General features: G+C 44.6%; 1 protein-coding gene and 1 long non-coding RNA gene across 4 annotated transcripts in view; one reads left to right on the forward strand and one right to left on the reverse strand.

The window, feature by feature from the left end:
- LOC146195038 (uncharacterized) overlaps positions 1-26,637 on the reverse strand; it is a 74,648-nt gene that overhangs the window by 35,574 nt on the left and 12,437 nt on the right. The window lies entirely within an intron of this gene.
- The window catches only part of LOC146195039 (uncharacterized), a 30,571-nt gene continuing 17,010 nt past the window's right edge, over positions 13,077-26,637 (forward strand). The window contains exons 1-3 of one of the 3 annotated variants that reach the window (XM_084597662.1): positions 13,077-13,152; positions 18,458-18,512; positions 23,708-23,781. In XM_084597662.1, coding sequence (XP_084453788.1) covers positions 18,473-18,512; positions 23,708-23,781 — 114 coding nt within the window. In that variant the 5' untranslated portion in view covers positions 13,077-13,152; positions 18,458-18,472. The other 2 variants (XM_084597663.1, XM_084597661.1) reach the window with 2 other exon arrangements.

Raw genomic sequence — 26,637 nt, forward strand, 5'->3', positions numbered from 1 at the left:
CAAGTGTGACAGTTACTGCGCCTTTCCCTTCCTGTGAACCAATTTAACTTTTTAACTTTAATGTAAAATTAGTAACGAATGGTACCGCAAGAAGTACAAGATAACATGATAAGAATAACGGCTTAGTACCTCAAAACGCGAAACGCGTCTGCCAACGTCTTCGGCTACCGAAGAGTGCTGGGAGAAACGTGAGGTGGTACGTCAAACAATTGAAAATAACAAAAGGTTTCAACACGGAAAATACGTTCAGCGCAGTGCAGTGATTTAGGAGGTGTAACAATAGAGAATATGCTTCCACGTGACCATTGCCTTTTATATCGAGGGCAAACTCCAATGGCTGTTGCGTGGTATCATGTGGGAAACGAAAGTACGCCAAAGGCTAGAAAAAATGTAAGCTACTGGCTTAGAAACGTGCATCCTTTGATCACACTAATTTCGACGTACGTTTATTGAAACGCATCCCTGTCTCGCTCTTGGTCGCACCCATAAAATAGATCCGAGCTGATATCTCACAATGCGGATCATTTTAGTTGGCAAGTCTAGATGACATTCCCTTCCTTTGAAGAAAATGGCGTAGTTGCCCATTATGTAGTTTCGAACATTAATGATCGTCTGATTGATATAAAGCTCCTTCTGGGTGAAAGGTACAAGAAAAAAAATTACAAGGGTTCAACGCTGCTGAACCAAATACTGAGCTAAAGCATTAGCTGCGAGTGACCGAGCGTTCTTCTTCCTCAACTCACATATAAAGCCCCGCTTTAACCAAGCCATATTGTCACGTAGTGGTGACGAGGTCGACGACACAAATGAAGGGGTCGATGATTGCACTAAAGAAACTCTTTATTTGGGCTGACATGCGCCCGCAAAGAACTAAGCTACTCGACGGCGGCGATAGAAACAAACGTGCTCGTCTATCGTCGAACAAAGAATGCCCATCACACTCGTCAACGCTCAATTTAAAGGCTCCGCAGAACAATCTAGATAACGTCGCAAACAGCTACCAGCACGGTCTGGAACATTGTGGAAAGACACCCGAGTTGCCGGAACCTTCGAGACAGATCTCGGTGCATCTTGCGCTACAACGAAACTGATAAAGGTGTGACTCGCGACATCGAGCATTAACAAACAAAGATTACGCAACTGATACGCGGTCCAGAATCAGAGTGATAAGCCTGTATGCCGGCGGCTGTTAAAAAACAACAAATACAGTTTTGAAGGTTTCGCGGCATTACTCCCCCCTTAAAAAAAAAAAACATCGCCTCGATGTTCCAAAACAAAGAAACTTAAACATAACACTGCAAAGTTTAAACACCACAGATTCTTTAACGCGCGTAAAATGGCTTCAGTCGTACAACATGTACAATTTCTGGGCGTTCGCGTCGCCGTTGTGATGCGGACGTTCCGTCGGGAATGACTTCATAGTCCAGTGGTCCGACGCGGCGAATGATTTTGTATGGCCCAAAGCATCGACGCAGCAGCTTTTCACTTAATCCGCGACGGCGAATTGGTGTCCAAACCCACACTTGGTCTCCTGGATTGTACTCTGCGTGGCGTCGTCGTAAATTGTATCGTCGGCTGTCGGTGCGCTGCTGGTCTTTCATACGCAGCCGTGCGAGTCGTCGTGCTTCCTCTGCACGCTGCAGGTAGGCGGCGACGTCAAGGTTGTCCTCGCTGGTTACGTGCGGCAGCATTGCGTCGAGCGTCGTCGTGGGCTTCCTGCCGTACACAAGCTTAAACGGGGTCGCTCTGGTCGTCTCCTGGACTGCTGTGTTATACGCGAAGATCACGCACGGCAAGATGGCGTCCCAGGTCTTGTGTTCAGCGTCGACGTACATGGCGATCATGTCCGCGATAGTTTTATTCAGGCGCTCCGTAAGGCCATTGGTCTGGGGATGGTACGCAGTTGTTCGTCGAAAGCTTGTATGACTGTATTCTAGGATGACTTGCGTCAACTCTGCCGTAAACGCCGTTCCTCTGTCCGTGATGACCACTTCTGGGGCGCCATGCCACAAGATAATTTGTTCGACAAAAAATTTGGCGACTTCTGCCGCGGTACCATTTGGTAGTGCTCTTGCTTCGGCGTAACGGGTAAGGTAGTCAGTGGCCACGATGATCCACTTGTTACCCGTAGACGAAGATGGAAAGGGGCCGAGGAGATCCATCCCAATTTGGTGAAAGGGCAGGATTGGGGGCGGAATCGGGTTTAGTAGTCCTGCTGGTCTGATCGGCGGCGTCTTGCGTCGTTGGCACTCACGACACGTCTTCACGTAGTGGGCAACTTCGGCAGGCAGTCGCGGCCAGTAATACTTCTCCTGGATTCGACGCAACGTGCGCGCTAATCCGAGATGGCCTGCTCTGGGCTCATCGTGCAACGCCTGCAGAATTTCCTGCCGGAGGTTTTTAGGCACTACAAGAAGCTGCGCGGTCTTGTTGGTTGCAAAGTTCTTCTTCGCTAGGAGGCCATTGCTTAACGCGAACGATGATAAATGTCGCCTGAACACACCAGGAGGGGAAGTGGTCTTTCCTTCTAAGTAATCGGCTAGCGCTTTCAGCTCAGGGTCTGATCGCTGTTGTTCTGCGAAACTGCTGGCGCTTACCGGTCCCAAAAAGGCGTCGTCGGCATCGTCCTTCGGGGGAGCGTCGACGGGAGCGGGTGATAGGCAGTCTGCGTCGGAGTGCTTCCGGCCTGACTTATAGACTACAGTCAAGTCAAATTCTTCAAGTCGTAGGCTCCATCTGGCAAGGCGGCCGGAGGGATCTTTCAAATTAGCCAGCCAGCAGAGCGCATGATGGTCGCTAACAACCTTGAATGGTCGGCCGTATAGGTATGGACGAAACTTAGAAGTAGCCCAGATGATCGCAAGGCACTCCTTCTCGGTCGTCGAGTAATTGACTTCGGCTTTTGTGATGGACCTGCTAGCGAAGGCGATTAATTTTTCCTGTCCGGCACTCTTCTGGACGAGAATGGCTCCTTGGCCCACACTGTTCGCGTCGGTGTGAATTTCGGTCTCGGCGTTTTCATCAAAGTGGCCAAGTACAGGAGGGCATTGCAGGCGGCGCTTAAGTTCGTCGAAGGCATCTCCTTGCGGCGCTTCCCATTTAAAAGGTACGTCAGCCTTTGTAAGCTACGTCAACGGTTCGGCGATCCGCGAAAAGTTTCTGACAAATCGTCGATAACAAGCGCACAGCCCAAGGAATCTGCGCACAGCTTTCTTGTCGGCAGGCGGTGGGAATTGTGCGGTTGCAGCTGTTTTCTCCGGGTCTGGGCGAATACTGTCCTTGCTAACGATGTGACCTAGGAACCAGAGTTCTTCGTAGGCGAAGTGACACTTCTCCCTCTGCTTTCAAGATTAGTCCCGATGACTTGATGGCTTCCAGCATTGCCTGTAGTCGTTTTAGGTGGTCTTCAAAGTTTGATGAGAAGACAACAACGTCGTCCAAGTATACCAAACAAATTTGCCACTTCAAGCCTGTCAGGACTGTGTCCATAACTCGTTGAAATGTGGCTGGTGCGGAGCAGAGGCCAAATGGCATCACCTTTAACTCAAAAAGACCGTCCGGTGTGATGGATGCGGTCTTCTCGCGATCTCTTTCGTCGACTTCAATTTGCCAATATCCGCTTTTCAGGTCCATCGATTAGAAGTACCTTGCATTGCAGAGCCGGTCGAGAGTGTCGTCGATGCGGGGAAGGGGGTAGACATCCTTCTTCGTTATGCTGTTCAAGCGGCGGTAATCAACGCAGAAGCGAAGTGTCCCGTCTTTCTTCTTCACCAAAATGACTGGTGCCACCCAGGGTCTGTTCGATGGCTGGATTACGTCATCACGCAATATTTCAACTTGATCGCGAATTCCCAGCACCTCCACCAGATGTCACGTAGTGGTGACGAGGTCGACGACACAAATGAAGGGGTCGATGATTGCACTAAAGGAACTCTTTATTTGGGCTGACTTGTGCCCCCAAAAGAATTAAGCAGCTCGGCGGCGGCGATAGAAACAAACGTGCTCGTCGATCGTCGAACAAAGAATGCCCATCACACTCGTCCACGCTCAATTTAAAGGCTGCACAGAACAATCTAGATAACGTCGAAAACAGCTACCAGCACGGGCTGGAACATTGTGGAAAGACACCCGAGTGGCCGGAACCTTCGAGACAGATCTCGGTGCATCTTGCGCTACAACGAAACTGATAAAGGTGTGACTCGCGACATCGAGCATTAACAAACAAAGATTACGGAACTGATAAGCGGTCCAGAAGCAGGGTGATAAGCCTGTATGCCGGCGGCTGTTAAAAAACAACAAATACAGTTTTGAAGGTTTCGCGGCAATATGAACGTTTCTTAGTGGCCTATGCCTGAAGCTTCAAATCTAGAGTAATATGCTTTCGCAATAAAAACGGTAAAATGAAAATGCACGGTGTCGCGATTCCTTCCGAGCCGCAGTTGCGTCAGGTCTAAAATGTACCCTCTACAGCCTATCAACCTACTTTACTGCGAAACGGTAGCGCATCAGCACAAACACGAGAAAGGAGGGGACAAGACACATTTACTCCTTTCTGTTTGTGCCGCCTTTTCCTAGAATGTCCTACCAACTCGCCCATCTGTCTACAAAATTCCGCGTGTCGATGGAATTGCATAAACAGGTTTGGGATGCGACCTGATGCATGTGAACACCTCCGGCAACGCACTCCCTCACCAGAACAGGAGTTGGCCACCCTGGTGCAGTCATCATCATCATCATCATCAGCCTGATTATACCCACTGCAGGGCGAAGGCCTCTCCCATATTGCTCCACTTAACCCGGTTCTGTGCTAGCTGCATCCACTTGACCCCTGCGAACTTCTTAATCTCATCCGCCCACCTAACTTTCTGCCGCCCCCTGCTACGCTTTCCTTCCCTTGGAATCCAGTTTGTTACCCTCAGCGACCATCGGTTATCCTCTCTTCGCACTACATGTCCTGCCCATGTCCATTTCTTCTTCTTAATTTCTACTAGAATGTCGGTAACTTGAGTTATTTCTCTGACCCACTCTGCACGCTTTCTATCTCTTAATGTTACCCCTACCATTTTTCGTTCCATAGCCCTCTGGGTTGTCCTCAACTTAAGTAGAACTCTCTTGGTTAGCCTCCACGTTTCAGCCCCATAGGTGAGTACAGGCAAGATGCAACTGTTGTATACTTTCCTCTTGAGCGATACCGGTAAGCTGCTAGTCATAATCTGCGAGTGCTTGCCAAATGCGCTCCATCCCAATCGTATTCTTCTTGTTATTTCCTTTTCGTGGTCCGGATCTGCGGTTACTACCTGTCCTGAGTAGACACATTCGCCTAATACTTCCAGTATTTCGCTACCTAATGTAAACTGTTGTTCCTTCCCGAGGCTGTTGAACATTACCTTAGTCTTCTGCATATTGATTTTCAAGCCTACCTTTCTACTTTTCCTGTCTAGGTCATCAATCATTATTTGCAGTTCATCCCCCGAGTTGCTTAGCAAGGCAAGCAAGGCAAGCCTGGTGCAGTAATTGGCCGCAACCTCTCATGATTACTTCCATAAAACCCCGGCCCTCAGTCGCCAGCGGCTGCGGAACAACTGACCACGGCGGCGGTCAGACCTGTGACGCAGCAGGGGGTGCTAAGAATTCCTGGCTCCGTTGAACAGGCCGCCATTGGTAACTGACCCTGGCAACGTTTAACGCTAGAACATTAGCTAGTGGAGCTAGTTAAGGAGTGCTGTTAGAGAAACTAGAGGGTATGAAATGGGATGTCATAGGCCTTTGTGAGGTTAGGAGACCGAATGAGGCATATACTGTACTGAAGAATGGGCATGATATGTGTTATCGAGTTTTATTGGAGAGGCTAGAAATAGTAGTTTTCCTTGTTAATACGTTTATTGGCTGGTAATAAAGATAATTGCCGCAATGAGGGGGTGGTTGGCATCGTAATTAAGCTTAATAACTGGTCTATGCACCTACATTTAGTCATGATGACCAAGCAGTTGAAAGGTTCTACGAATGTATCAAATTGACAATCAGAGAGGAAAGACGCAGTATACGGTACTGATGGGCGACGACAAAGCCAAGGTAGAAAAAAAGCGGGCAGGAGACCAGGCAGTAGATGACTAAGGCATTGGTTCTAGGAATAACAGGGGGGAGTTACTACTCAAGTTAACAGCGTGCAATAAAAAAAAAAACATGAACGCCTTCCTTAGCAAACGGAAGAACCAGAAATGGTCATGGAAAAGTCCTAACGGGCAGACTAAAATGAAATTGATTACTCACTTTGTTATAACTCCGCCATTATGCAAGATTTAGAGGTAATCGAGAATTTGCGATGCAGTGGCCACGGATAATAAGGTCTCGAATTAGTCTAAATCTGAAGAGGAAGCGAAACAGATTATTAAGAGAGACGCCCATTAAACAATTAGCGGTGAGGGGGAGGGCGCAAGAGCAGTATCTCGCTACAGAATGGATATTCAGCTCTAGCCGAGGATGAGAATATTAGCAAAGAAGCAATGAGCCTTAATTCGACTGAGATCATTACTCAGTGCGATGTAGAAATAGGCGGTAGGATAGTTAGAGATGACACCCGTAAGCAGTCTAAAGAGGCGAAATATTTTATTAAGAAACGCCAAAGTAGGGAAGCCTCCAATCCAGCAAACAAGATATACTTTTCAGATATACCAAAGATAATCAACAAGAGCAAAGCGGCCGATGTAAGGAAATAGAACATGGATAAAATTTAGCTTGCTACAAGGAACGGGGAAAGCCTTGAAGCTGTGAAGAAGAAATTGGGCATCGATAAAATCAGATGTATGCACTAAAGGACAACGCGCGCAACGTCATAACTAATCTGGACAAGATCGCCGAAGTAACCAAGGAGTTTCTTTCTTATCTTTACAGTAGCCAGAGTACTCATGACAATATTAAAATTGGAAGTAGGAAAATGCAGTCAGGCGTTTCGCTAGTGACGAAAGACAAGATAGTAAAAGCAGCCGAGGAGTTCTATAATCATCTTTAGAGTAGCCAAAGTAGTAACGACATTATTGAGATTCGCAGTAGGGAAAAGCAGTCAGATTTTCCAATAGTGATGAAAGACGAGATTAAGAAAGCGTTAGAAACTGTGAAAAAAATGGAAACAAGTTGGAAACGATCCGGTAACTGTAGATTTGTTGAAGTATGGGGGGATATCACTCCAGGAAAACTGCCGCCTTATATACGCAGTGCCTGGTGTCATCAACGGTACCGGAACCGTGGAAGAACGCAAATATCATCTTAAAGGGGACGCGAAGGGCCTAAAAAATTACAAGCCAATCAGCTTACTATCAGTTACGTATATGGCATTTACTAAAGTAATCGCTTATGGAATCAGGACAACCTTAGACTACAAAGAAGCAAAGGATCAAGCCGGTTTTCGAAACGGGTACTCTTCTATTGATCATATCCATACCATCAACCAGGTGATAGAAAAATGCCCGGCATATAACTAGCCTTTATACATAGCTTTCATTGACTACGAAATAGCATTTGACTTAGCAGAAAGATGGGCAGTCATGCAGGCATTGAGAAATCAGTCTGTAGATGAACCGTGTGTGAAAGTACTGGAAGACGTATATAGTGGATGCACACCAACCATCGTTCTTAATAAAGTGAATAAATCTCCGGGCGCTGGTAGGCCTAGCGAAGCGACTGATGCAAGCGCAGGGCAGGAGCACAGAGCAAACACACGAATTCCGGAGTCACCAAACTTGTGGAGATGAGCCACAGACACTCGTCATCGGGTCTCCCCATATATATTTTGGTAGGCCCGCTGTGCCAGGCGGCAACGGGACAGCGAACCGCCGGAATTCAGACCTGTAGCCACGTAGAACCAACTGCGCGTGCTTGGCAGGAGTGCTGAGGCTGTCGTCTTCTTTGTCGCGACGACGATGGCATGCCACAAAAGTAACAAAATTTCTATAAAGAAGTGTGTTAGGCAGGGAGACACGATCTCCCCAATACTGTTCACAGCTTGCCTAGAGGAAGTATTCAGAGACTTGGAATTGGAGCAGTTATGGATAAGGGTAGATGGAGAATGCCTCAGTAATTTACGATATCCTAATGACATTGCCTTGCTAAGTAACTCATGGGGCGAACTGGAAAGAACGATTGCTGACCTAGACATTAAAAGTAGAATTGTAAGCTTGAAATTCAATATGCTAGATACTAAGATAATGTTCGAAAGCCTTGGGAAGGAATAGCACTTAACGGTAGGTATCGAAGCACTGAAAGTAGTAGTCGAATATGTCTACTTCGAACAGGTAGTAACACTAAAACCGGACCATGAATAGGAAATAGCAAACAGAATAAGATTGGGATGGAGCGCATTTGGCAAGCACTCGCAGATAATGAATAGCAGCTTACCGGTATCGCTCAAGAGGAAAGTATACAACAGTTGCATCTTACCTGTACTCACCTATGGGGCTGAAACGTGGAGGCTAACCAAGAGAGTTCTACTTAAGTTGAGGACTACCCAGAGGGCTATGGAACGAAAAATGGTAGGGGTAACATTAAGAGATAGGAATCGTGTAGAGTGGGTCAGACAAATAACTGAAGTTACTGGCATTCTTGTTGAATTCAAGGAAAAGAAATGGGCAATGGCAAGACGTGTAGTGCGAAGAGAGGACAAGCGACGGTCGCTTAGGGCAACGAACTGGATTCCAAGGGATGGAAAGCGTAGTAGGGGCAGCAGAAAGTTACGTGGGTGGATGAGGTTTAGAAGTTCCCGGTTGTCAAATGTATGCAGCTAGCAGAAGATCACGTTGGTGGTGTTCGAAATCATTTTTTATTCAACAACTGCCATACTGAAAATAAAATGCTCGGAGGCGCAGTGCATTGGTAAGAGCGAGCAGCATGCGTACGAATGCGAATGCGTACAGAGCGCATTTGCATCAACTGCGTCAAAGTAGAGTTTCCACACCGCTTGAAAGACGAAAGTGGCTTGAATCCCTGTGCCGCTGCATTCTTCATAAAGAAGACAAGAAATGAGAAAAATAAGATATGGCCGTTTTGAAGGCGCGGCGCGATTAACAAGATGGGATGACGGTGGCAGCACAGTGTGTTCCTACAATCTCGTTCCAGCCCGGCGCTCCTAGCACCATTTCCAACTAAAGCACCAGTTGCAACTGTTAGTCTGCTCTCCACGCGTTGCCATCGTCGAGACTCTCACTACTGAAAGGTTTTCATCACCTGCCGCACATAGGACTTTCTACGCTACCGATTAGCTTTTAGGTCGGTGACGAGCATAGTTAATTTTTTTACTCCTGCGGTGCCAAACCTCCTTAGCAAAACGAGCGTCCCGAGTCTCCCGTAAAGCAGCGGCACCGCAGCTGCTATACCGTAGACGCAAAAGAAGTTTAGAAATGTTGTCGCTTTTCGGGGCGCCTCTGAGAGAACATTGCCGGCACTCCTTCTCTCAAACACATGCTACAAAGCTGCAAGCGGTCGACTGTATGCTGGAGAGATGAGACAAAACTAGGAGTGTGATAGCAAGGGCCGAAGAGAAAAGGCTAGGGTGGACATTGAAGTATACGTACAGACTGCGCAGGCAGAAGCGTTCATATTTTTATTCCGGCCACAAAATTCGCTATTTTTATGCCATAGTCCGTATATATCAAACTAATTCCAGTTCAAACTAAACTAATGCACACGTCGTCATTTTTTCACTAACATTCAACTAGAATTACCTTATACCAATGCAATACGAGGTAATCCCGCCTACTCTACATTATATCACCCTAATTCGCGAGACAGCGAAGAAATTCAACTGAACACTTTGTGCAGTGCTATTTACCAGAATCCACCATAACCCACTTGAATGCACACCATTTCTGCTTAATTCAATGTAATCCATTCTGAAAGAACACAATCTATTAGACATTAGCCTTAGTGCAACTTAACCCATGTATACCGCCCTACTATATTGTTATCTTTAAAAGTCGCTTTATGGCCCACAACCCACTAGAATACAATCTTAATCCCCATCATATCAATTTATTCCAGCTTTATCTAACGTAATCTGTGCCAATGCAACTTATATCAATGTGATGCACAGCATTCATCCACCACATATCCACTGTATTCTGTTATAATTGAAAGATCTGCTCCTTACTTTCGCCAATCTTTTACTTCAGGCGCGTTTCAGTCGTGAGTATTATGATAGTGGTCAAGCCATCAGCAGCTTCGCGTGTCGTCGAAATTAAACTTGCATAAGGTGCAGCTTGATCGCGCCGTCCAGTCTTTCAAATGCACTCCCTCAAAGAAAAACCATTTTGCCAACATTGTGAGGTGGTTCGCCCATTCTTGTTTATTTAAACACAATTTAGCCGCTCGCAAGAACTCCCTTGCGGCTCCGCAGCTATTGAACAATGTTGCGGTCAAATATGCGCTGCTGGGGATAGGAACATTCTTTGGTTCCGGAGAAACAGCCATTGGTAACTGAATCTGGAAACATGTGACGCCAAAGGGTCATTCTTTGAGGCTAGCTTAGGCGACGATATAGGAGTTAGAGCGTATTGAGTTGTACGTCGTCCTCCCGTATCAGAAATTTGTATTGTGTATTCAGCAGGTACTCTGAAAACCAAGAGGACGCTTAAGCTTCGCCGAAAGCGTTTCACACAGAGAGATGGTGTCGATACCTCTTCAAACACTTTATTTCTTTTGGTTTATTTGTATTTTTATACACCGTACTTCAGCGAACATTACCTTTTCATTCTGACCAGTTTGACATTTTTCAATGCATGTTTTAGTAGAGCTTATTTTTGCGCTCGTTGGTACATTCTGAACAAAAAAAAGTCCTGTCATTTTGTGCCTTCTTCGTCCTCGTCCGTGGCGCCGTATGATTTGATGCATTGTTTAGGTTTTCAATTATTTAGGTTTCACTTGAGCAATTTCACATTCTAAATTGGTTTAATTAGCTTGATCAATCATTGGTTTTTCTCTGAGCATTCTGACAACTGTAAAGTCATTTTGTCCTATGTTTTCATTTTTTTCATATTTATATTACTCAATCAATTACAGTGAATTCATTAACTTGTCATCACCTATCACACAATCAATCATCGGCCAGTAGACCTACAAAGTACAATGTTATGATTTTTAATGCTCAGCGCCTAAGTATTTCCGACACACGGCGTCGGCTACTACCACTAGGCCAACAGCTGTTCAAACGAACTAGCTGCATAAATTATCCCTTGAAAGAATGAATCGCATCGCGCAAGTATCCGTCATGAAGATGTATACAGAAATTTCGCCTTACAAGTACACATATTTGCTGCAGAAACATGGCCTAACTAAACGGGTTTAACTAAAATTAACTTTCCTGTGTGAACAATAATGAATGCTGTTTTAGGTTATGAAGATGGAAGTGTGGGTCGGGGAAGAAACTGGACGGAAGAAGAACTGCTCAGAGCAGGAAAAGTAATGCAAAGGAGGGAGTAACTGATGGTGGTTATTGGTAACTGGCTGGATTCTAAGAAATAAAAGCATAGAAAAGGGCGTCGAAGGTTGGGAGAGCGCAGGGGGCTAGAAACTTTCAAATGCTTAAGTTGGCTTCAGCTGGCCAACACTACTAGGGAGAGTGAATGGGCGAGACTCTTTTCCCGCAGAGAGTGTAAAGAGGTTAATGGTAATGATTGTCTGAAAGTGTGAATTGCATGAACTGCTGCTTCTTTAATAGTTAGGCATTTAGAAAAGTGTACTTTATATATTAAGCTTAGATTTTCGTATGCATTAGAAGGCGGCTTCTGTCAATAAAACTTAGCAGTACGCACGCCCCCCACGGTATAATTAGCAATAAATTACCAGAGTGGTGAAAAGGATGCCAGCCGGACGGGAGCACGAAATCAGTAAAAAGCTAAGCAGAGTTGTATTTAAAATACAAGTGCTCTAGACAATGTAGAAAATGGAGCTTAAGTTTTACATTTAGATTTCATGGATTCACTCGTCGCATTTTTCAAGCGATGTTTAAACAAAGTTATTACAAAGCGCATGAGCAGGTAAATGAACTTAAACAAGGATTAGAGGAAGTTTCAATGCGCTAGACAAAAGTTAGAAACCTCTACTTGTCTTTCTTCAACAATCTCCGCAGCATCACGCCATTTATTGTACGCTTTACTATCACACTGTAAGCACTTTGTTGCATTGGCCAAGAATTTGTCAATACCTAGGGAAGGTTTAAAAAAAAAGGTGCTGTGTCACGGAATTCTAGAGCAAATAAAGCCAATCGTGGGGCTTCTGAGAGTCACAAAATCTAGACATGTGTACATTTTTGAAGATATGTCTTTGTAAATATAACATTTTGCACTAGGTTATTTACTTGAAGAATAATATGAATTAAGATATTGTGCATTCGATTGAAAAAGAACGCTCTCAAACATGTTCATCAGGGTATCAATCAAACAATTTATTTTCCCGGCTTGACCAGCTCCTCTTGCGCGAACTTGCACATTGGAGACAGCGCTCTAGAGGAAATTGGATTGTTTTATCGCTGATGCGCGTTCCGTAGCAAGAAAGTAGCAGTGTTGTAACGTGCTTTTTTTTTTTTTTTGAGTGCGAACATTTCAACCACCGGCTATAGAAAATTCACAAATTTCAACTTACAGTATAGGTTAAACCTACGATTGAAATTTAACAAGTCGGTCCTCGCTATTAATTTTGAAGAGGTCAAACCTACGGGATAGTAGGCCATGTAGCTTTCAGTAGCCGTGAAATTGCCACCTCTAGCTGAGACATTTGCATGGATTACCTTTAACCGGGACTCTTCATTTATACATGCGGCCTGTGCCTTAAAAATGGAAATGTATTTCTAATAAAAGGGCGCATGAAAAATGAAGCGACACCACTCACTAGGACAGTTGTGATAGTGATATTTAAAAGTTTCATTTCTATCAGGGCAGACGAAATCACGTCAGTGAAAACCAATGTCACGGTGTGAGCTTTGATAAAACCAACCACTGGAAATAATAGTACAAAAATACGAATTAGAAATGACGCACGTCCAAAGAAGGTGGCCTGAAACCCTCGTGATATCTGCACGCATTTCTACCTTTTTTTGATTTCTCTCAACGTGGAAGCACTATATAAAACTTTACCTCAATCAGAGAAACATAGGAACTCCTGAAGATAGTAAGTTTCAAGGCTACATTTAGTTCCTCTTCGAGGAATCTGTTCGCTGGCCTTCCTTCCTTAGACAGAGCATAAGAACACCTGGACATCAGCCTAACGCTTCCCAGGCAAAGAAGATTTGAAGGCTGTCACCCTTTTTAATATTATGAATAGGTACAGCAATATACGTCAGCATAGAGCTAACTAGTGAATGCACAGAAAGAAAACAATTACAGTAATTGACATGCACCTTTTCCAACAAGATTTCATTTGATTGGATTTTAAAGAATCTTATTCGAAGGTTTGATGCATCAAATATATCTGAAAAGACGCGCTCTCGGTGTTGCCGCAAACCATTCAATTCTCTATTTGTTCTTTTTTCGACATGTGCCAGCATGCGGCTTTATTATTCTGATTCTGGCTCGCGTATCAATTCTGTGTTCTTTGTTAGATCATGCTCGTTATCCTGAGACGCAACGTTATCAGTTTCTGTGTCGCACAAGATGCTCCGAGATGTTTCTCGAATATTCCGACCACTAAAGTATATTTCAGCAAGGTTCTAAGTTGTGCTAGTCAACGTTTACGGTTTTATCTCGATCTTTCTTTGCAGTCTCTTAATCTCGAAATCGAGCACTGACGCTTGAAACCGGCATTTTTTTTTTTGTCCGACGACCGACTAACACGATTGTTGTTATCGCCGCCACCGATAAGCTTGGTTCGTTCGGGCACAAGCGAGCCCAATAAATAGTTTCATTCGAGTGCAAAGTCAGTGTCTTCATTCGTGGCTACCGGGCTTGTCACCACTACGTGACAATATTTTGGTCTTAATGAACGGAGTCTTGTTCCAGAAATTCTCGACGTAGCTCAGCTAAGTATCTATTGATTTGGTTTTGTTGAGCAACTGCCCCGCATGACGACAATGATGAAATTAAGAGGTACCACTATAACTACGCTAAGTGCACTAAGCTGTAGGTAACGCTCTAGTTCGCTATACATATAAAGGAACAAAAAACGTATTCAGAGTTGCTTGCAGTGGCAAACACTCCTCTATAGATATTGTGTCCCATCAGTTCCGCAGTAATTCAAAATGATTAGCCTTACCAAAACAAGGCTATTTCTCATAAATCGTGTAACACATTCAATTTATGTAAATCAACTCATAAAAATCTTCCAAAACTTGATAAATAACACTTACTTAGCTCAATACGATTTGAAAGATATATTAACGCATTTAACTTCACAAGCATGCCATCGTGTGCTGGTATTCGGTACTCATCAGCGTTGCTAAAATCGGGCATACAAAATATTCCAACATCCATGTAAACCTCGAAACCCATAAAAGTTTCTTCCAAACGACGTTATTAGTTCACATGTATATTCAATCGTTATTTAACTTGTGGTCTTAACGTTCTAGCGTTGCGAGCACATCAATTAGCCAGATAAGTAGAAAAGAAACAATCTCGGAACTGCTCAGTTTTGGAAGATCACGCGAATGATCCAAAAAATGAAAAGTAAATCCTTCAGCAGCTGTTGACAGGAGGTGTCGGGTATATTTGCTGAATTACCTGAAGAACGCTATTTGAGAGTACTAATAGTGCAATTGGTTAGGCCATTCCCTCTTCGCCTCTTTAGTGTAGCAAACCGTAAGTTTGGGTTATATGTTGGTCGCCAGTTAAACCTTTGCACGTTTTGTTATGTACATAATAAAAGGAAGATGAATGGACTTCGCGGTAACGAGGCAATATCCGCGGGAGACGGGCTCTACTCGGTTGAAGGCTAAAAATATGCAGCGATAATACGCTGCGACTGACACTGTCGCGGCGTGGTTATTGCACTTGAGTGTTCTGCGCCAGTCCTAATGCTACTTTTGCGTCACGGTACCCACGGCCTTTGTCGCCATGGGGAACAAACGACTGCATCACTGGTATCCGTTCCGTACTGTAACGAATATACGTGCATGCATTTCTGTGAGTAAAATAGTCGAGAAAAGTCTGCATTTTTAAAACTACCGAGTATTAAAGGGCCACTCTCCACGGAAGGACTTTTTAAGCAAAGAAGTCCAGTGTTTCGATCAGGTACCAAAGATAGTCGTTGCAAAATGCTACAGTGACATGCGCGCCGCAAAGCAACGAAAATACAAATGAAAGCTTTATCATGTTCTCCTTCGGGAAGCCAGCTTCCCGCTTCCCTGCGCTGGGTCTTAAAGCCGCAGCTATGACGTATTTGTCGGCAACGACGTCCATTGGTCCGTCTCGCTGTCTGAGGGTGAAGGATGGGTGTCTACCGCTCGCTGTGCGCTTTTGCCTCGCCACGGCGGGACTGAATCCAACGAAGCGTGCTTCCTCGGTCGTGTTTTTTATTTATCTTTTTTGCGCAGGCAGAGTGATAATCCCCACCTTCTGCCAAACGCGGAGGAGGAAGGGGAATGAGTCTTGCGGAGGCTAGACGACCGGGCAGGAAAGTGAAAAACCTTCGCTAGGGAACGGAAGGAGAGAAGCATGACAGAATCGGGTGATTGCGATGACTGTAACTGCGTTATTAGTTACTCTTTTCAAAAACATTTTGCGGCCTTGCGTTCTGGGGGCGAAGTCTCACAGTCACCGGGGAATAAAATATTTTCGACCAGAGGGTGGACTGCGGGCCTTTCAGAGGAAGCAAAACGCAATTGTGTTGGGGCGATTTTAGAGTCGGCTATTGCTGACGGTATCACTACACGAACAAAGGTGAAGGGGAATCAATATTTACACTAAAAAATATTTACAGAAGTGACTTGAAACATGGTTCGAAGACTCGCCATATGATGAGAATGGAATGTAAGCATGGAATTCCGGTATGGTCACTTTTTCAGTAGTGATTGCTGTAGCCTCTTGACAGAAATTTTAAATACAATATTTATGTAACTGTTCAATACAAAACTCCTCGGCGTACTAGGATTCAGTCTTAATTCCAGATTTATATAGGCGCAGTACATGTCCGAACAAACAACTTAGTTGATAAGCCGAAAGATGAGCAGGGTTGTTTTCATATTTGTTATTTATTAAGTGTGTGACGGGGGGGGGGGGGGGGGCACCATTCGCTTCTAATTTAGACCTGTTTGAACAAAATATGCGGAGAATATCTAATGTACGAATCGCATATACGAAGCACGCACCAATGATTGAAAATTCGAGGTCACTGAAGAAACTGCAGCCGGAGAATAAGAATGTATTAGCGCAGGCCGCGACTTTTGTGTTTTTATATTTTTATTCCTAATGTGCTTATTTTTATCTGGGTTTATTTTATTTCATTTTTTTCTATTTATGTTTGGTATTTTATTTATTTTGCTTTTCATGCTTGCTTTTGCCTTTTAAGTTACTCTTTTTACTGTTATCCTTATTACCATTATTATTATTATTTATCGGTTTTATTCTAATCCTATAACCACTAAATATTTTCTTATTTTTGATTCTTGCGCGTTCATAAAAGGGGCCAAACTTGGCCAATGCCAAGCGAAACATCGCCGTGAGTTAGTGGTAGGGGGATGGTGGTGCCTACATCATGGAGACGCTTCCTTTGATTACAACGCGCTGGCTCTAGTGTGGTCGTCGATGCACGTATGTAGTACTTCGGCAGAGACGGTAGCTCTGAAAACTAGATTCGCCACTCTCCATTGTCACTCGATGCGCTCCCATCAAAAGGCGCTACTAGGTCTTACTACGCCCTCGGTCGGCTTCTCAGTCAGCACCGACAACCACTTGCTTCTTAATAGACAGAGTCCAATGCCCTCAAGCGCGCCTCCTGCGCGCACGCTGCATCACCTGCAGCGCAGCAAGACGCCAGCAGTTGCCAAATCAGTGCTAGTATTTTGCTTTGTTGTTTTCCTTTTCCGCCCGCCTGCAGCCGTATCCTTGGTTTAGCCCATACTGGTAAGTGCCTTCGCTAAAGATTTGTAACCACTCGCATGGGAACGAAGAGATAAAGATACGAAGCTCGCACTAGTACAGGTTAACCAGGGTAAAATAAACACCTCACGGCACTCTTGCATGCGGTAGCATCCGTCCGCAGCACAAATTACTGACTATAGAAATAAGCGAAGAACATAAGAGCGAAATTATCCGCGATCCGAATTTTCGTCTCGAATTTCTTAGATGTTTTTTGGAGACATAACCGGGACATTTTTTCCTGCACCTTCTGTAATTGTACTGGTGCCAATATGTTTTATTGTCTTTCTTTTCTCGCCGCCTAAGTTGCTGTTCTCGCACGTCACTTTGCTATGTAATTGTGTTGTGTAAAAAAAGTTCCTAACATGATAATAATTACACCTGCATCAGTAAAGTGTGTGCTAGCTCTTTCTCCTAAATACAAACAGTTTCAGTAGCAAGAGTCAGCTTCGTATAGATATCATAATCGAATTTATTCTACTTCTTTTTCTGGATATAGTAACTCCAACTCCATGTGGCAGTCGCTATAATGATATTGGCTTGAACGAAACATACATCACCAATGTGTAGAAATTACAAGGTCGCATTCCTCTCGTGTCTGCGTCCGCACCGACCTTCATACTTCTATGCACATTTTTCTTTGCTACAAGGCTAATCGATCACTCATATACAGCCGCCATATGGTGATGTCTTGAAGGTGCTGCAGAGTGCGGCTAAGTACTTTCTTCTACTCATCAACGGCCGAGAAGATACAGCCACCTTTTGTTGTCTTAAGCTTTCCCATTTTGACTCAGGCGCCATCCTCACCTTTGAGGTCACGTCGCCTCTAGCCGTTTTGTGCTATCAGCCCCACCGTTGTACTGACAAACGATAAGCTTAAACTATGTAAACAAAGACCACTTCCGATGTTTCCTGTTTTACAGAGGTTCCAAATGTTCTCTTTTACGCAACTATAAAGGCACAGACTCTTCAATGTTAAGATACTTAGCGTTTCGCTTTTCATGAGCTCGCAGTCGCTCGAGAATTTATGCCTGAACCACCTAACCACCTAAAGATGCTCAAAACGTATATGTGATTTTTAATCGTTACTCTATTTATAGCTTAATTTTTCAGTGATATTTACTTATGCATATTAATCCGAATATCCTAATCCACATCAGATTTATTGACAAGTAGGAATATGTAATAAGCTCAGTCTATTATTGATTCGTTTTCTTCTTTTACGCGCGTTTCTCACCACATATGCGATGACAGCCGTGCAAGTCTTATTTGCGTTTTCTTCCCTTACTTTTTTGTATCCATATGCCTAAAAAGTGAATACAGAGAGAAAATAAAAAGAACGAGCAGGAGCCAGGAGGTGGTCTTTCTAGTAATTGCGATGGAACTCTTTCATTGCTTTTCCTCAGGCAACAAAGACGACGATGTGCCTTTTGGTCCTCGGCTTCATGGTTCTCGTGCCTTGTAAGTTCAATAATTGGTAATTTTATACCTGTCGCTATCCTTTTTTTTTGTAGTCACTTGCATTCTGTATACTTTTGCACAACTTTACAAACTTCTAGCTGAAGGCACTCCCATTTGGGAAATGACTGTTTGGGTAATTACCTGGAGACCTCAGAAATATAATGACAGGTACGTTTAGCGAACCGTTTTCGCTTGTCAGTCATACCTGTCAGGCACAATGGATACAAATTTCAAGCTGTCAACATGATTTCTTACTGGTGGATAAATTTATAACATCAGCTATTGAATTCTTCAGGCCAAACAGTTGTAGAGGCAGACAAAAATGGCGCTCCTTTGTATTAAAACAGCCTTGTTTGCGCAGAGGGAGATAGCACTGTTTTGTTCTGCAGGTCCAATAATAACTATGCGGACCGCCCTGTGGACGCTCTCTCAGATTTCGCTGGCGAGCGAGGATGGTCGGTAGCAGAGTAGGTCTGAAGATAAGGACACTGACCTTATGTGTCCTGCCGTCGAATGTCCCCGTAGGGATGTTGCTCGTCCTACGTGCGTCTTCGGCAGACTCGAGTTATGTGTCTGGGAATGTCGCAGTAGAAGCAGACGGGCCTTAGTGGACTGTATTGCCCTTGAGAAAAGCATACATAGGAGCCTAACTTGTGCTTGGCAAGCATGTTTCTCTTTGACCGAGACACGAACATTAGAAAAATTAGTTGTGGTTTAACTCTGGTTAACCCTAGTTTAACTACGATAGCTACGGCGGAAGCTTTTGCATTATTCCCCTATCACGCCCTATCAATCTAAGGTACTACATTATTGGGGACACTTACGCTCGTCCTTTAAGTGTTTGACGCGAGAACGTAAGTTACCAGTCTTATACTTCTTCCTTTTCCTCTTCTTTTTCTTCTTCGTCCTCTGCTCCTCGTCCTCCTCCTCGGCTGTTCAAGGTCATACGTGGCCTCCGCCGGGACTACGCGATGGCTCAAAGCCTGACGCAGTATTGATAACGCCATAATAATAAGGGGAGAATCTAGGGGCTGGTGACGAGCCCTGAAGTTCTTCGCGGCTTATCTATTGAATCCTAACCTGGCGGTAGGCGTCTGCGGAAAGCGAGAGTGACAGGTGTTCGGGATACGGTGGGACTGAAGTGAATATAAGCGCTGGCAGGTCTTGCGAATGTCCGCACAGATTATGAGTTTAGAACAGCGAGAGTGCAAAAAGTGGAACCGTCTATTTCTTTGAAAACAAGGTGCAGACGGTCGACGTTAGGCATGGAAGTGTTGACACGCCGACGAAGGGCAAGTACGTCCTTAATGTTTGGCGTGTAACCCTCTTCGTGTAGCTGTGCTGGGGTGTCCAATTTCTGTTGGTAAGCTGTGGGACCGATTATCACCGTTCCAAAGATGCGACGAAGTTGAGTAGTATATTGAGTCCGGTCAGGAACAGCAGCCTGACAGTTGATGGGCCAGGTCTTCGCTACAGGGCTCAAGAAGAAGTGGACATTCAAACGTTTTGTCAAAGTATTCCAGAAATTTCAGCCTCCAGCATCTTCCTAGTGCTCCCGCTAATCCTTAAAGTCCTGGCTAGGGAGGCCAGGAAAAAGGGGAGAAAAACGCTGCCGGGTAGTTTATAATCAAAGTTGGCTTAGCTGACGGTGTAGAATGGGACGTGCGAGTGTGAGCAGTGATGGCGGAATCCTCTGGTCCGGGGAGCACACCAGTTTCGGAAGCAGCTACAGCGGGAAGGACGGCAGCCGGAACATGGGGATATTGATCGTGATGTTCCATCCTGACAGAGTGGCCAATCAGGGTTCTACCGAAGCGTAGCGGCATGCTTGCAGGTGAGAGCTACGAATATGAACAGCAGGCTCGATCATTTGTAAGCTGGGCGACCGAGCATTAATGGCACAGCAATCAATGGCATCGAGGAACGAACACACAGAACGTCGAGGAGGATGATATAAAAATGACAAAAGCGCACATGAAATGAAGGGTAATGATGAGTAATCACAGATGTGGATGAAGCTCCCCTACTGAAAAATCCTTATAAAATTCGTACAGGAAATCGTGTACAGGTTTACTGTACAGGATCTGGGATACAGGATTGTGGGCTATTTCAGGAAATTCCTGCACTGCCTGTAAAGTCCGGAATGAAACCGCGCTGAGCTCTGATACCGGAATGGCCTGTACGGTTTATGGCCCTCGTTTCCGGAAAGAAACGCACCGCCAGGTTGGAAAAAGCATGGAACAATATATAATAACACGACTACATTTAAAATAATAAATAAAGTTTTAAGAAATAAACTTTTACAACCAAGTGTGGAATCGAACCACGGTCCTCATGTATTCACGGGCTCCTTAACCACTACTCTACGGCGGACTATGATTACAGTGGTTATTATTCAGTATTGTAGCTATTTTTGCTCTTTTGTACTTTGTATATTTTCCTTGGCTGTAGAATTTGTGGCCGTAATTCACCGATCGCCCTTTATACACACTGAATATTTTTTCAGGCTATCACGAGGGTTCACAAATGTGCCGTATCTTTATAATGCGTCGATTTATTGAAGGCAAACCTATCATAATTTACTAGTGCTGATGTGTTTTTCATCGTCTACGAACGCTTGTAAGTTTTCCTACATAGAGAGATATCCGGTGCATTATTACTTGTAATACTGGGCGTTTTAGCTTCACGTGCTACCAGCGGAGCATCGATGTCAATGAATACACTTCCGACTGAGCGGTTTCAATATATAAACATTCGAGAACGCGTCGCCCGGTGTGCGGCTATCTGCGCATCTTTCGATGGTCAGCGATGTTTGTTTATTTTTTCTCGAACAGTTTTTTGTCATCGCTAGCGAAACGATACGTTCGTGCTTCCACTTTCGCGTTAAGGCGGCAGATCTTCAGTAGCAGATATGAAGACGCACCGCAAGATCGTACGAGCTGCAGCGACTATTGTACGCGCAAAAGCGACGCGACGCGCGTATATGCTTGCTAGCGCACACTTCGACGGCTTCGTATTTTCGAGGTATTTGGCAAACAAAGCGTGCTCTTTATATACAGAATTGCTGTATATGTTTGGTATCATGCTTATTTAGTGCGCTGGCGTCTCCGGCATGTTCATTCTGGTTGAGCTTCGTCGATCGGCCCGGCTTCTGTTCAGCAGCAGAGTACTCTGCCTGGTATCAGTTCCAGAAATGACGCGTTCGTCCGGTGTCTGGTTAATCGATACAGGCTGAACCGAATGAAACCGCGTGGAGCTCTCATTCCGGACATTCCTGTATGATCCGTGGCCCTTCTTTCAGAAAAAAAAAAACTGGACGCCAGGCTGGAAAAGCTGCAGAGCTATAAAATAACACCACTATATTTAAAAAAGAAAGAAAGAAAAAGCAAAAAAAAAGAAAATATAAAAGAAAAACATCTACATATGATTCGAACTTCGGTCTTTTCAGCCAGCACGCACAGACTTTAACCACTACACCACAATTTTTTTTTCTTTAATGCCGACTTTGACACTTGAAAGTGAAATCAGAAATACAGTGCATAAAACGCGTAAGCCAGGCTTGGCAAACACGGATTAAAATTTTCTCAGCAACACCAAAACATCAAGCAAGGTAATCCATTCTGGTGGATCAGGGAGTGCTCGGTAACACTCTCTTAGTGAAACGACACTTTCAACAAAATGCTCAGAACAGGACGCACGACAAGATCAGCATGTTCAAATTGCATCCTCGTTTTCCATATTGAGTGCAGGCCCAGAAGCATAATCAAATCATATGGTATATCCTGCGATGTTTCTATCGCCAAGAACCTTATTCCATATGGATCGAGTGGTAACTGTTTCTTAAGCGTGCGCTGTAAAACATCACAGTGAAATATTGGGTCCAAGCAGTCAAGAAAAACATGCTCTATTGTTACAGGTTTTTTGCATAAAAAACAATTGGTAGTCCAGGGTACAAAGATGCCTTTGCATCTTTGTTATATTTTTGCTTATGTATTCGACATTGCTCTTTTCTAGCTTGTGTATTTTTGTAGGGTGTTGAATTTGTGGTCGTAATTGAACGATCGCCCTTTAAACACGCTGAATCTTTTCCCTGGCTATCACGAAGGGTTATCCGTGTCCCGCATCTTTACAATGTATCGCTTTCTTGAAGACAAACCTCAGATTGTCACAATTTACTAGTGCTGATGTGTTTTGTCATCGTCTTCGAACACATGCAACTTTTGCTACACATAGATATATGCGGTTCACCAACACTTGTAATCCTCTTGTTTTAGCTTCACCTGCTGCCAGCGGAGCAGCGACGTCAATGAATTCACTTCCGGTCAAGTGTCTTACATACGTAAACACTCAAGGAAGCGACGGCCGATGTCCACCTAATCTCTGCATATTTCAATGGTCAGCGATGTGTTTCATTTATTCATGAGCGTATTTTGTCCTCGCTAACGAAACGCTACGTTCTTGCTCGATGAGACTGGGCAAACTCTAAAGAAACCTTCCGTGGTCGCTTGACCATTTCATTGTGACGACCTGTTAAAATATCATCTAGCTATGCCAAAGCGGAAAATGGATTTCTGCCACGCGGTATAAGTCAGTGTAAGGTTTTCACAGAATTGATGAAGCCTTCGCAATGTTTAAGTTATAAATTTTCTTGCTGACAGCACTTATCCCAGAGCGCCTCCCGAACCATTAGGGTATTCTGTAAATTAACCTCATTTGTCCAATTCCAGTCACTGACGAACAACAGCTTGAACCTTACCAAGAGATGCTTCCAGATAAATTGAGCCGTACTCACATTAGGTTCCCGCGTAATTTAACACTAATTTCGTGTTAAGGTTTGTGGGGCGAAAATTCCAAGAAACTTAAGTGCTCAGAGAGAACACTTAAGGCTCGCATAGAATCGCTATAAACATATTCAGGCTAGGCTAGCAGTTATAACATTAATCAAATGTTGATTAGCGGCGGCTTGTAGGCAAATATGCGTTACATAGCAGTCGCTATACTGTTCTAGTGGCAAGAAGAAATGGAAAAACACAACCATTCCGATATGGATGAAGTGATAAATATTGAAAACTTCCTGGCTGTAGCAGTGAAGGGTGCAGTGTGATTAGCTCGACTTTCTGCATCAGCATCCAAAACACAACAAAAGCATTTGTTTTAATATCTCTGAGGTTGCTTTGCTTCTGATATTTTTTCAGATGCTGCTACTGCAACAATTTCAAGCGAGCCATGTCCACACTTACTACGCCTTCAAAGTCCAGAAGGTAAAATGGTAGGTAGCAATCTTAATCCAATATTTAAAAAAGCAATCTTACAACCTTCAGCGCCCTATAGCTCAGATTCTGCAGCTAAAAATTAAGTCTGAGCGAAATAGACCATAGTGGGGTCAATTTAGCGTTTATACCGGCTGCTGTATAATCAGACGTGCATAAATTAGTCATTTCTTCAAAAACTAGCGTGAGGCTGGTAATAATCAAGTATGTGTTTTGGAAATTAAATACTCAATTTCTAGGTGTAACGCTTAAAGGGAAGATCTCAATATGTTGGCTGCAAATATACACCGTACAATTATTGAATAATTGAAATAATTGACAAAAATGAAACATTCGAAAATAGTTGAATAGTGTGATATTCTTAGAATGAGAAGCCAATAAATAAAGATTAAAATTCAGAGTGCGTAATTGATAAATAATTGATATAATGCAAAAAATGGAAATATGTTAAAGGCGTCAAACTGCTCAGAATTGAAGCCAAAGTTTACGGATGCTAAGCATTGGTAGTAAAAATAAAATAAACAAAAAATACAAATTGAGACACATGGCTCGACGTATTCTTCACTGCAGAGCTTAATTATCCACCTAATGAATTGTGTTTGTTCTGCCATGGTCAATTGGAAGGAAGACATCGTATATGTCCGACTTTAAGATGAAGTGTTCGAAGCCAAATTACCTTAAGGTTTGATATGGGAGAGCAGCACCTCCGCTCTCAAATGCATATGCTCCATGGTAGGTGTGACCTATTTCTGTTAGCGCCACAAAAGAATGAGAACTGAATGCACGAGTACAGTGTGGTACCAACTAAATATTCACAGTGGTCTTCTAGTCGTATCTCAACACGCCGCAGGTGCACTTATTTCATTTCATGAAGCACGTTTTCGGTTAAACAAGCCATGTAAAAATAACGCTCGTAAAATCCCCATTTCTTAAAACGATTAGTATGTTTTTCACCAACGAAAAAACATATATTGTAAAAGAAGGCTAGGTCGAGACGGCGAGGTCGTGACGGCAAGGACAGCGAAGCCTTGTCTAGCGTTTTAATCCAATCACGAACACAAGCGCGCGCCGGGGGCCGGCGCCGCGGGACGATGATGATGGTATGTACAAATGAAAGAAGAAGATCATGGCATGTACAAATGAAAGAAGGTCCACAGAAGGCTCACACAATCTGCCCGGGGGGTCGGAAGCGGCCTGCCTGGCCGCTTCTAATTAACCGATGTACCGCGGCGCACAAACGGTTTCAAGCGAGAAACATGAACAATTTCAGTTCCATGGTGGCGTCGATCGGCTGGGGGATCAACAGGCGTGACTTTGTAGTTAACTGGAGAAGTTTGGCTATTGATCTCGTAGGGACCAAGGTAGCGGTGGTGGAATTTGTCACTAAGACCAGGGGTGCGCAGTGGTGTATAAAGCAGTACTTCGTCACCGGGACGATAAGAGACCACGCGAGGCGTAGAATCGTAGCGACACTTGCGGTCTTCCTGGCACGCTGCTGTGTTTAGGCGGGCAAGATGACGGCAGCTGGCCACACGAGATAAGAACTGGGTAGGTACTGATGTGGAGTAGTCGGGCGTAGAGAAGGAAGAAGCGTCGAGAATTGTAGTGGGAGGACGGCCATAAACGAGGAAAAATGGAGAATAACCGGTAGTCCGTTGTACTGCTGTGTTATAGGCGAAAGTGACGAATGGTAGAATAGTGTCCCAATTTCGATGGTCCGGTGTGATGTACATGGAGATCATATCCGATAAAGTGCGGTGAAATCGCTCAGTCAGCCCGTTAGTCTGGGGATGGTAGCTTGAGGTCGTTTTATGAAGGGTGGATGACGCGTGAAGAACTTCGGCAACGACTGTCCCGCGGTGATTTAGGAGCACCCGAGGAGCGCCATGACGCAATACAATTGATCGCAAAAAGAAATTTGCTACTTCTTGAGCGGAACCGGTCGGTACAGGTGCTGTCTCAGCGTAGCGTGTAAGGTGGTCGACAGCTGTTATGATCCAATGGATACCCCCATCGGAGAGAGGTAGGGGACCATATAAGTCGATGCCGACTACGTCGAATGGCGTGGCGGGACAGGGAACAGGTTGTAGAAGGCCAGCGGGCGAAGACGTCGGCCGTTTGCGACGTTGGCACAGAGGGCAGGATGCGACGTATTTGGCAACGCAGGAAGATAGGCCAGGCCAAAAGAATCGTTTTTTCACGCGGTCGTAGGTTTTGTCAACACCAAGGTGACCTGCAGTAGCGTCATCGTGGAGAGCCGCCAGTATACGTGGGCGAAGCACACGCGGCACGACTGGGATCCAGCGAGTTCCATCAGGGCAATATACGAAGCGGAGTAGGATGCCATCTTCGAGCTTAAAATTGCGAAGTTGTCGGCGAAGCCGGGCATTGGGTGGGTCCGAAGCGCCAATAAGGCGGTCGATGATGGGTCGGCAGTAGGCATCGGCTAATTGCTGTGAGCGGAGAGCGTGTTTGTTCTCAGAGTCGTCAAATGAAACTGTTGTGATACACGTCGGGGAAAGAGATGGTCGGCTGTGGTCATAGGTGGAAATGCATTGGGAAGAAAAACAGCAAGCCGATTCCGAAAGTGGACAGCGAGAAAGAGCGTCGGCGTCTTGGTGCTGGCGACCCGATTTATAAGTGACGTCGAAATTGTATTCTTGCAGGCGTAGAATCCAACGACCAAGTCGGCCTGTCAAATTTTTGAGCGAAGACAACCAGCAAAGAGCATGGTGATCGGTCACAACTGTGAAATGCCGACCATATAGGTAAGGGCGAAATTTTTGGACAGCCCAGAGACGGCAAGGCACTCCTGCTCGGTAATGGTGTAGTTTTTCTCAGCTGGAGTCATAGTC

Source organism: Amblyomma maculatum, chromosome 3 (assembly GCF_055883805.1).
Source record: "Amblyomma maculatum isolate TAMU_Amacu chromosome 3, ASM5588380v1, whole genome shotgun sequence".
NCBI lineage: Eukaryota > Metazoa > Arthropoda > Arachnida > Ixodida > Ixodidae > Amblyomma > Amblyomma maculatum.